The sequence below is a fragment of the Heterodontus francisci genome, chromosome 24, assembly GCF_036365525.1.
Source record: "Heterodontus francisci isolate sHetFra1 chromosome 24, sHetFra1.hap1, whole genome shotgun sequence".
In the NCBI taxonomy this organism is placed as follows: domain Eukaryota; kingdom Metazoa; phylum Chordata; class Chondrichthyes; order Heterodontiformes; family Heterodontidae; genus Heterodontus; species Heterodontus francisci.
In genome coordinates this window covers 78,709,600-78,721,762 of record NC_090394.1, presented here as the reverse complement: position 1 = coordinate 78,721,762, position 12,163 = coordinate 78,709,600, and the positions used below count along the sequence as shown (strand labels likewise).

Sequence of the window (12,163 nt, the reverse complement as noted above, 5' to 3'; positions counted from 1 at the left end):
ATGACTAGCAGAGATTGGGCTGCATTGAGGGCAGTATCAGTGACATTTTCCCTGGCGTGCGGTTCTAGGTAGTGTTCCACCCAGCGGTCCATTTGCTTGTGTTGGTCAGTGATTGTGTCCCTTGATTTAGATTTGAGGGGGGCGATCTTCTTGATGGTTGGCCCAAAAGTTCTCTTAATGCCATCATACATTCCTCTGATGTTTCCGGTGTCAGAGGCCAGCTGAATACGACTGCATAGGTGTTGCCAGTAGTCATTTGCACAGTGTCTGGCTGTTCTTTGTGCAGCGCTTCCGGCTACTTTAAGTGCTACGGATGTTAACTCGCTGGGCCAACTGATAATTGTCATTGCAGAGTGACTGAGGGAATGATTGATCTAGAAAGTTTAACAGCAACATGAAAATACAGCAGCTCTGTTCTGTTAATGTTCTGACTGGGGTAATGTTTCCCAATTGATCCCACGACTTTTACAGGGGGAGACTGGGACCACTGAGGCTGCTGGAGATGTTTCCAGTCATTTATCCTTACAGACAACATGAAGCCCAGAATTCCAGCCTCTCATTTTTTTCCATCTGTTTAAGACCATCACAGAAGCAGTTGAGAAATCACAGCTAGTAAATCACAGCTAGTAAAGCCACTGAATGCAGCCTGCACCCTGGATCTTAAACCCCACACACACAGTCTCCCACACACAGGGAGTAAACCCCACACACTCAGTCTCCCACACACAGGGAGTAAACCCCACACACTCAGTCTCCCACACACATGGTATCAACCCCATACACTCAGTCTCTCTCACACAGGGTATAAACCCCACACACTCAGTCTCCCACACACAGGGTATAAACCCTAAACACTCTGTCTCCCACATATAGTATAAACCTCATACACTCAGTCTCTCTCACACAGGGTATAAACCCCACACACTCAGTCTCCCACACACAGGATATAAACCCCACTCAGTCTCCCACACACAGGGAGTAAACCCACACACAGTCTCCCACACACAGGGTATAAACCCCATACACTCAGTCTCTCTCACACAGGGTATAAACCCCACACACTCAGTCTCCCACACACAGGGTATAAACCCCACACACTCAGTCTCTCCCACACACAGGGTATAAACCCCACACACTCAGTCTCTCCCACACAGTATAATCCCCACACACTCAGTCGTTCACACACAGGGTATAAACCCCATACACTCAGTCTCTCCCACACAGGGTATAAACCCCACACACAGTCTCCCACACACAGTATAATCCCCACACACTCAGTCGCTCACACACAGGGTATAAACCCCATACACTCAGTCTCCCACACACAGGGTATAAACCCCACACACTCAGTCTCCCACACATAGTATAATCCCCACACACTCAGTCGCTCACACACAGGGTATAAACCCCACACACTCAGTCTCCCACACACAGGATATAAACCCCACACACTCTGTCTCCCACATACAGGATAAACCCCACACACTCAGTCGCTCCCACACAGGGTATAAACCCCACACATTCAGTCTCCCACACACAGGGAGTAAACCCCACACACTCAGTCTCCCACACACAGGGTATAAAACCTCACAGTCTCCCACACACTGGGTATATACCCCACACACTCAGTCTCCCACATACAGTATAAACCCCACACACTCAGTCTCCCACACACAGGGTATAAACCCCAAACACTTAAGTCTCTCACACACAGGAAACTTCAAATGAACGCAAGGAACAAGCAGTTGGTGTGAGTCTGTTGGAGTCAGTGTGAGTGTATTGGAGCTGGTGTGATCTGTTGGAACTGGTGCGATCCTGTTGGAGTTGCTGCTAGTCTGTTGGAGTTGTTGTGATCTGTTGGTGTTGGTTTGAGTCTGTTGAAGTTGGTGTGATCTGTTGGAACTAGTGTGATCTGTTGGGAGTTGTGTATGTTGTAGTTAATGCAGTGAGTGGAAGCACACCAACATTCTGTGATTATTTCCTCATCCCATCTCAGGTGTCACACAGAACCTCCGGTTTATTCAATGTTCTCTGCATAATACAGGTCCTGCTCGCTATAAGGTCACAGTTCACATTCAGGCATTGGTCTCTGTAGAGTGTTAAATTATAGCTTCCCAGTTCTGCTGCAGACCAGTGAACAAGGGTTTCACATTGATGATCTCTGTTGGCTGGATGGTTTGAGTTTCCAGCATATATCCCCTCACATACGCTCCCACATCACCACTCCAGCTTCTGACTAAAATACTCCTTGTCACAGTTAAAACCTTTCTGGGGCTGTGGGGAAAGGACATGCGTCTGTACTGACTGCCCTAGAGCTGGGCGAATCAGTTTTTAGAGGATCAGAATCCACTTGTTCAGCTGGATAGATGTTGAAGGGAGTTACTGGTGAAATGAGCCACTGCCAGAGTAACAAAATGGCCAAACATGCATCGACCCCAGGGGCCCATCAACCAGAGAGGCACATAACATCACGAAGGCAATGGCCTGCCTGTTGGTGCTGAGCCCAAATATCTCCCCATCTCATCGCTGCATCACAGGAGCTGCTTCGAGTCCTGCACGTCCCCAGGGCCTGGCCAGGGCTGAGCTGTTTGTCTTTCCTACTCTTCATCCCTGAGCTCGGCCTGGGTCTTGCAGAGGCCTACGGCTTAGAAACTAGCGAGAAAGGCTGCTTTTTTCAGGGTGGCACTTTCACCCTCCGTCCAGTCCAGTCAGCTAATACTGGATTCCATGAATCCCTCAGACCTCTGACAGTGTCGGACCTGAGGAGGGAAGAAAGACGGAAAAGGATAAGCAACAAAAACCAGCAAAACACATTAAAGAAGGACAGGGTGCAGCCTGAACATTGGAATTTATCCCCAGACAGGACAGGTTCATGTGTTATTGACCTCACCTCACTCAGCACATCCCAGCAACGCCAGTGGAGCCTGAGAGAGGGGAGGGCCTGAACAGCACAGACAGAGCACAGCCTGAGAGAGGGGAGGGTCACATACTGGAACAGCTGCTGTACAGCGAGGGCAATGCCAGTGCTGCGATAGGTACTTCAGTGCGAGTTTCACCTACCAGTGTCAGATGTCAGTATTCTGTCCCCACTCCGGCCTACATTTGTCTGAATTCAGCAAGTTTTCCAGATTCTGTTCAACTGTTCGTACAATTGTCCCTAGAAACAGAAACTCACAGTAAGTACAGCATCAGCCGAAACCCAGTCAGGGCGGGGGTGGGTTGAGGTCACTGCCAGTCAAGGGTGGGGGGTCAATCCCGGTCGGTGGGAGGGGAATACTCCCAGTCAGGGTAACTCCTAGTTGGGGGCCAGCCCACACGACGGGGTCAAGTCACTGAGTGACTACATGCCTTTTGGATGTTTGACATATTTTACACCTGGCCTGCAGCCATTCCTGCTACATATATGAGAAGCACCTGAGCCATTGGCTCAGTTGCTTTGACCACACAGCTGAGGAGGTAGATAGATAGGTAACTCCAATACCCAGCAAAGGGTGGAGTGGCTGGTAATGTAGGAACTCAGTGTTTGCTGCACATCTGTTTGAAGAGTGAGGCAGTTTCTATCAATGGGCAATTACTTGTTTTCCGACAGCGAAGGTGACTCAATGCTCTGCCACATACTGCCATACAGTTTGTATGAAGCAAGCTACAATATACACAGCTGCAGATTACCCCATCAATTCGCTCACCCATTTCTCCTGTACATTCTTTAAGAGTTGCGCTCAGTTCGGATATGCTCAGGGATCCGAGAACAGATTTCCAGTTAGCAAGGACTTCTGGAAAGAAAGAAAAGAACCAAGCTCAGCAAATTCAACAGCCTGATCACAGGTCATCGAATACATCAATAACCAACTGTGTAACCTGGGATCTTCAACATCAGCACCTGAACACCGATCAGGCAACTAATATCTTGAGCACTCAGTACTGACCTCCGTCAGTGCAGCGCTCCCTCAATACTGACCCTCTGACAGTACAGCACTCCCTCAGTACTGACCCTCCGTCAGTGCGGCGCTCCCTCAGTACTGACAATCTGTCAGTGCGGCGCTCCCACAGTACTGACCCTCCGACAGTGCGGCGCTCCCTCAGTACTGACCCTCCGACAGTGCAGCACTCCCTCAGTACTGACCCTCCAACAGTGCAGCACTCCCTCGGTACTGACCCTCCGACAGTGCAGCACTCCCTCAGTACTGACCCTCCCACAGTGCAGCACTCCCTCAGTACTGACCCTCCAACAGTGCAGCACTCCCTCAGTACTGACCCTCCGACGGAGCGGCGCTCCCTATGTACTGACCCTCCGTCAGTGCGGCGCTCCTCAGTACTGACCCTCCGTCAGTGCAGCACGCCCTCAGTACTGACCCTCCGTCAGTGCGGCACTCCCTCAGTACTGACCCTCTGACAGTGCAGCGCTCCCTCAGTATTGACCCTCCAACAGTGCAGCACTCACTCAGTACTGACCCTCCGACACTGCAGTGCTCCCTCAGTACTGACCCTCCGACAGTGCAGCACTCCCTTAGTACTGACCCTCCAACAGTGCAGCACTCCCTCGGTACTGACCCTCCGACAGTGCAGCACTCCCTCAGTACTGACCCTCCAACAGTGCAGCACTGCCTCAGTACTGACCCTCCGTCAGTGCGGCGCTCCTCAGTACTGACCCTCTGTCAGTGCAGCACGCCCTCAGTACTGACCCTCCGTCAGTGCGGCACTCCCTCAGTACTGACCCTCAGACAGTGCGACACTCCCACAGTATTGACCCTCCAGCAGTGCGGCACTCCCTCAGTACTGACCCTCCGACACTGCAGTGCTCCCTCAGTACTGACCCTCCAACAGTGCAGCACTCCATCGGTACTGACCCTCCGACAGTGCAGCACTGCCTCAGTACTGACCCTCCGACAGTGCAGCACTCCCTCAGTACTGACCCTCCAACAGTGCAGCACTCCCTCGGTACTGACCCTCCGACAGTGCAGCACTCCCTCAGTACTGACCCTCCCACAGTGCAGCACTCCCTCAGTACTGACCCTCCAACAGTGCAGCACTCCCTCAGTACTGACCCTCCGTCAGTGCGGCGCTCCTCAGTACTGACCTTCCGTCAGTGCAGCACGCCCTCAGTACTGACCCTCCGTCAGTGCGGCACTCCCTCAGTACTGACCCTCCGACAGTGCGACACTCCCACAGTATTGACCCTCCAGCAGTGCGGCACTCCCTCAGTACTGACCCTCTGACAGTGCAGCGCTCCCTCAGTATTGACCCTCCAACAGTGCAGCACTCACTCAGTACTGACCCTCCGACACTGCAGTGCTCCCTCAGTACTGACCCTCCAACAGTGCAGCACTCCCTCAGTACTGACCCTCCAACAGTGCAGCACTCCCTCGGTACTGACCCTCCGACAGTGCAGCACTCCCTCAGTACTGACCCTCCAACAGTGCAGCACTCCCTCAATACTGACCTTCCGGCATTGCGGCACGCCCTCAGTACTGACCCTCCGACAGTGCCGGGTCCCTCAGTACTTACGTTCCGACAGTGCAGCTCTCTCTCATTACTGATCTTCCAACATTGCAGCACTACCTCAGTACGGACCCTCTGACAGTGCAGCACTCCCTCAGTTCTGACCTTCCGACATTGCGGCACTCACTCAGTACTGACCCTCCGACAGCGCAGCACTCCCTCAGTACTGACCCTCCGACAGTGCAGCACTCCCTCAGTACTAACCTTCTAACAGGGCAGTGCTCCCTCAGTACTGACCCTCCGACAGTGCAGCACTCCCTCACTACTAACCCTCCGACAGTGCAGCACTCCCTCATTACTGACCCTCCGTCAGTGCGGTGCTCCCACAATAGTGACCATCCAACAATGCGGCACTCCCACAGTACTGACCCTCTGACAGTGCAGCGCCCCCTCAGTACTTACCCTCCGACAGTGCAGCACTCCCTCAGTACTGACCCTCCGACAGTGCAGCACTCCCTCAGTACTTACCCTCCGACAGTGCGGCGCTCCCTCAGTGCTACCCTCCGACAGTGCGGCGCTCCCACAATATTGACCCTCCAACAGTGCGGCACTCCCACAGTACTGACCCTCCGACAGTGCGGCGCTCCCTCAGTACTGACCCTCCGACAGTGCGGCGCTCCCACAGTATTGACCCTCCAGCAGTGCTGCGCTCCCTCAGTACTGACCCTCCGACAGTGCAGCGCTCCCTCAGTGCTGACCCTCCAAGAGTGCAGCAATCCGTCAGTACTTACACTCCGACAGTGCGACACTCCCACAGTATTGACCCTCCAGCAGTGCAGCACTCCCTCAGTACTGACCCTCTGACAGTGCAGCGTTCCCTCAGTATTGACCCTCCGACAGTGCAGCACTCACTCAGCACTGACCCTCCGACACTGCAGTGCTCCCTCAGTACTGACCCTCCAACAGTGCAGCACTCCCTCAGTACTGACACACCAACAGTGCAGCACTCCCTCAGTACTTACCCTCCGACAGTGCAGCACTCCCTCACTACTGACCCTCCGACAGTGCAGCACTCCCTCAGTACTGACCCTCCAACAGTGCAGCACTCCCTCGGTACTGACCCTCCGACAGTGCAGCACTCCCTCAGTACTGACCCTCCAACAGTGCAGCACTCCCTCAGTACTGACCCTCCGACTGAGCGGCGCTCCCTATGTACTGACCCTCCATCAGTGCGGCGCTCCTCAGTACTGACCCTCCGTCAGTGCAGCACGCCCTCAGTACTGACCCTCCGTCAGTGCGGCACTCCCTCAGTACTGACCCTCTGACAGAGCAGCGCTCCCTCAGTATTGACCCACCAACAGTGCAGCACTCACTCAGTACTGACCCTCCGACACTGCAGTGCTCCCTCAGTACTGACCCTCCGACAGTGCAGCACTCCCTTAGTACTGACCCTCCAACAGTGCAGCACTCCCTCGGTACTGACCCTCCGACAGTGCAGCACTCCCTCAGTACTGACCCTCCAACAGTGCAGCACTGCCTCAGTACTGACCCTCAGACAGTGCGACACTCCCACAGTATTGACCCTCCAGCAGTGCGGCACTCCCTCAGTACTGACCCTCCGACACTGCAGTGCTCCCTCAGTACTGACCCTCCAACAGTGCAGCACTCCCTCGGTACTGACCCTCCGACAGTGCAGCACTGCCTCAGTACTGACCCTCCGACAGTGCAGCACTCCCTCAGTACTGACCCTCCAACAGTGCAGCACTCCCTCGGTACTGACCCTCCGACAGTGCAGCACTCCCTCAGTACTGACCCTCCCACAGTGCAGCACTCCCTCAGTACTGACCCTCCAACAGTGCAGCACTCCCTCAGTACTGACCCTCCGTCAGTGCGGCGCTCCTCAGTACTGACCTTCCGTCAGTGCAGCACGCCCTCAGTACTGACCCTCCGTCAGTGCGGCACTCCCTCAGTACTGACCCTCCGACAGTGCGACACTCCCACAGTATTGACCCTCCAGCAGTGCGGCACTCACTCAGTACTGACCCTCCGACACTGCAGTGCTCCCTCAGTACTGACCCTCCAACAGTGCAGCACTCCCTCAGTACTGACCCTCCAACAGTGCAGCACTCCCTCGGTACTGACCCTCCGACAGTGCAGCACTCCCTCAGTACTGACCCTCCGACAGTGCAGCACTCCCTCAATACTGACCTTCCGGCATTGCGGCACGCCCTCAGTACTGACCCTCCGACAGTGCCGGGTCCCTCAGTACTTACGTTCCGACAGTGCAGCTCTCTCTCATTACTGATCTTCCAACATTGCAGCACTACCTCAGTACGGACCCTCCGACAGTGCAGCACTCCCTCAGTACTAACCTTCTAACAGGGCAGTGCTCCCTCAGTACTGACCCTCCGACAGTGCAGCACTCCCTCACTACTAACCCTCCGACAGTACAGCACTCCCTCAGTACTGACCCTCCGTCAGTGCGGCGCTCCCTCAGTACTGACAATCTGTCAGTGCGGCGCTCCCACAGTACTGACCCTCCGACAGTGCGGCGCTCCCTCAGTACTGACCCTCCAACAGTGCAGCACTCCCTCAGTACTTACCCTCCGTCAGTGCGGCGCTCCCACAGTATTGACCCTCCGTGAGTGCGGCGCTCCCACAGTATTGACCCTCCAACAGTGCAGCGCTCCCTCAGTACTGACCCTCCGACAGTGCGGCGCTCCCTCAGTACTGACCCTCCGACAGTGCGGCGCTCCCACAGTATTGACCCTCCAGCAGTGCGGCGCTCCCGCAGTACTGACCCTCCGACAGTGCAGCGCTCCCTCAGTGCTGACCCTCCAACAGTGCAGCAATCCGTCAGTACTTACCCTCCGACAGTGTGACACTCCCACAGTATTGACCCTCCAGCAGTGCGGCACTCCCTCAGTACTGACCCTCTGACAGTGCAGCGCTCCCTCAGTATTGACCCTCCAACAGTGCAGCACTCACTCAGTACTGACCCTCCGACACTGCTGTGCTCCCTCAGTACTGACCCTCCAACAGTGCAGCACTCCCTCGGTACTGACCCTCCGACAGTGCAGCACTCCCTCAGTACTGACCCTCCCACAGTGCAGCACTCCCTCAGTACTGACCCTCCAACAGTGCAGCACTCCCTCAGTACTGACCCTCCGACAGAGCGGCGCTCCCTATGTACTGACCCTCCGTCAGTGCGGCGCTCCTCAGTACTGACCCTCCGTCAGTGCAGCACGCCCTCAGTACTGACCCTCCGTCAGTGCGGCACTCCCTCAGTACTGACCCTCTGACAGTGCAGCGCTCCCTCAGTATTGACCCTCCAACAGTGCAGCACTCACTCAGTACTGACCCTCCGACACTGCAGTGCTCCCTCAGTACTGACCCTCCGACAGTGCAGCACTCCCTTAGTACTGACCCTCCAACAGTGCAGCACTCCCTCGGTACTGACCCTCCGACAGTGCAGCACTCCCTCAGTACTGACCCTCCAACAGTGCAGCACTGCCTCAGTACTGACCCTCCGTCAGTGCGGCGCTCCTCAGTACTGACCCTCCGTCAGTGCGGCACTCCCTCAGTACTGACCCTCAGACAGTGCAACACTCCCACAGTATTGACCCTCCAGCAGTGCGGCACTCCCTCAGTACTGACCCTCCGACACTGCAGTGCTCCCTCAGTACTGACCCTCCAACAGTGCAGCACTCCCTCGGTACTGACCCTCCGACAGTGCAGCACTGCCTCAGTACTGACCCTCCGACAGTGCAGCACTCCCTCAGTACAGACCCTCCAACAGTGCAGCACTCCCTCGGTACTGACCCTCCGACAGTGCAGCACTCCCTCGGTACTGACCCTCCGACAGTGCAGCACTCCCTCAGTACTGACCCTCCAACAGTGCAGCACTCACTCAGTGCTACCCTCCGACAGTGCGGCGCTCCCACAATATTGACCCTCCAACAGTGCGGCACTCCCACAGTACTGACCCTCTGACAGTGCAGCGCTCTCTCAGTACTAACCCCCCGACAGTGCAGCGCTCTCTCAGTACTGACCCCCCAACAGGGCGGCACTCCCTCACTACTGACCCTCCAACAGTGCAGCACTGCCTCCGTACTGACCCTCCGACAGTGCAGCACTCCCTCAGTACTGACCCTCCGACAGCGCAGCACTCCCTCTGTACTGACCTACCAACAGTGCTGCGCTCCCTCAGTACTGACCTTCCGACAGTGCAGCACGCCCTCACTACTGACCCTCCGACAGCGCAGCACTCCCTCTGTACTGACCTACCAACAGTGCTGCGTTCCCTCAGTACGGACCCTCTGACAGTGCAGCACTCCCTCAGTATGGATGCTCCGACAGTGCAGTGCTCCCTCAGTACGGACCCTCCGACAGTGCAGCACTCCCTCAGTACTGACCCTTCAACAGTGCAGCACTCCCTCAGTACAGACCCTCCGACAGTGCAGCACTCCCTCGGCACTAACCCTCCGACAGTGTGGCACTCCCTCAGTACGGACCCTCCGACAGTGCAGTGCTCCCTCAGTACGGACCCTCCGACAGTGCAGCACTCCCTCAGTACTGACCCTCCGACAGTGCAGTGCTCCCTCAGTACGGACCCTCCGACAGTGCAGCACTCCCTCGGCACTGACCCTCCGACAGTGCAGCACTCCCTCAGTACGGACCCTCCGACAGTGCAGCACTCCCTCAGTACTGACCCTCCGACAGTGCAGTGCTCCCTCAGTACGGACCCTCCGACAGTGCAGCGCTCTCTCTCAGTGCCTGGAGTGTCTGCCTGGATTTGCAGTTAATTTCAGAGTGGGGCTTGAAGCCACAACCTCTTGACTTGGTTTGGGCGGCGGGGGGGTAACTGCTATCAACAAGGTGATTATTTTGAGCCCCTTTTCTTCTGCCCCTCCAAACTGAGAAGCTGAATGATTGAAAGAGAAGACCAAGGGGGTATTCAGAATCTTTCAAAAACCACTGGTGACATCACTCATTCAGGGCTGCCCAGGCGTTGTGGGTGGAGGCAGTGTTGTTAAAATTGTCCTCAGTGTCCCTTGGGTTTTGTGTGGGCGGTAGGGAGTGTGGTGGGAGATATAACTAGCTCGGGTTCCTGATGCGAATGTGGTGGGAGATATAACCAGCTCCGGCTCAATGCTCTCGAGTGAGAAAATGGGATTGAGCTATAATGGCACCTTCTGGTGTCATTCAGTGTGTGTGTGTTTACACATGAATGTGACAGCGAATGTGACTCCCCAAGGAGTCAGCACCTGTTTGTCTGCTCCACTGGGACTGTAGAGTTAGTTGCTGTGATAGGGCAGGAAGTAAGCGGCACACATGGAGGCTGCTAATGTGATAACTGGGGTCACAAATGCAGACCCTGATGAAGACATCACTCACCTTCCTGTGTGTTTCGTAGCTGCTTCCTGACCTCTGCTTTCCTCCTCTGTCCATTGCCATCTTTGAATTGGGCTGATAGTTCAGACTGGCAAGCTCTGGCAAAGAGGTTAAAGTGTTGAGAAGCACTTTCCCCAGCTGGAAAGTCACGAGGACCTCAGCCCATATCACGTGACACCAAAACCAGCACACAGTCTCCATGCTGCCCCACACCACCCTGCTGCAGTCCAAGGATACTAAGGCTTAGCCTCTCCTGTCTGCACCCAGCAGGCCTGAGTAATAACCAGACTGTTACACACGCAGCCCGTCACAGTTACTCTGTTACACACGCAGTCCATTACGCAGTCACTCTGTTTCACGTGTAGTCTATTATGCAGTCACTCTGTTACACACACACAGCCCGTCACAGTCACTCTGTTACACACACACAACCCGTCACAGTTACTCTGTTACACACGCAGTCCATTACGCAGTCACTCTGTTTCACGTGTAGTCTATTATGCAGTCACTCTGTTACACACACACAGCCCGTCACAGTCACTCTGTTACACACACACAGCCCGTCACAGTTACTCTGTTACCTGCAGGTGGTGGTGTTCCCATGCATCTGCTGCCCTTGTCCTTCTAGGTGGTAGAGGTCATGGGTTTGGAAGGTGCTGTTAAAGGAGTCTTGGTGAGTTACTGCAGTGCATCTTGTAGATGATATACACTGCTACCACTGTGCGTTGGTGGCGGAGGGAGTGAATGTTTGTGGATGGGGTGCCAATCAAGCGGGCTGCTTTGTCCTGGATGGTGTCGAGCTTCTTGAGTGTTGTTGGAACTGCACCCATCCAGGCAAGTGCAGAGTATTCCATCACACTCCTGACTTGTGCCTCGTCGATGGTAGACAGGCTTTGGGGAGTCAGGAGGTGAGTTACTCGCCACAGAATTTCCAGCCTCTGACGTACAAGTGGGCCAAGGGGGTGGGTGGTGGTGGGGGGGTGCCGGCGGGCAAGTGGCGTTAAGGCCACAATCAGATCAGCCATGATCTTATTGAATGGCAGAGCAGGCTCGAACGGCCAAAAGGTCTACTCCTGCTCCTATTTGTTATGTTATGTTCAGAGAATCACTTGCAATATCTTCTCTTCCTGCTCCTGCACAGTTACCTCTGGTGTTCCCAAAGATCTATCCTTGGCGCCCTCCTATTTCTTATCTACATGCTGCCCCTCAGGGACATCATCTGAAAACACAGCATTAGTCTTCACATGTATGTTGACGATGCTCAGCTCTACCTCATCACCACTGCTCTCGACTCCTCCACTGTTGCAAAATTATCAGGCTGCTTATCCGA

General features: G+C 55.0%; 1 protein-coding gene across 5 annotated transcripts in view; it reads right to left on the bottom strand.

The window, feature by feature from the left end:
* Positions 1 to 1,997: 1,997 nt before the first annotated feature.
* The window catches only part of anks3 (ankyrin repeat and sterile alpha motif domain containing 3), a 104,962-nt gene continuing 94,796 nt past the window's right edge, over positions 1,998 to 12,163 (bottom strand). For 4 of the 5 annotated variants that reach the window (XM_068056735.1, XM_068056736.1, XM_068056737.1 and 1 more), the window contains 4 exons: positions 10,837 to 10,931; positions 3,687 to 3,773; positions 3,061 to 3,157; positions 1,998 to 2,759 (listed from right to left, as the gene is read on the bottom strand). In XM_068056735.1, the coding sequence (XP_067912836.1) occupies positions 3,066 to 3,157; positions 3,687 to 3,773; positions 10,837 to 10,931 (274 nt within the window). In that variant the 3' untranslated portion in view covers positions 1,998 to 2,759; positions 3,061 to 3,065. Of the gene's footprint in view, positions 2,760 to 3,060; positions 3,158 to 3,686; positions 3,774 to 10,836; positions 10,932 to 12,163 lie in introns of those variants that run through there. The other variant, XR_010977427.1, reaches the window with a different exon arrangement.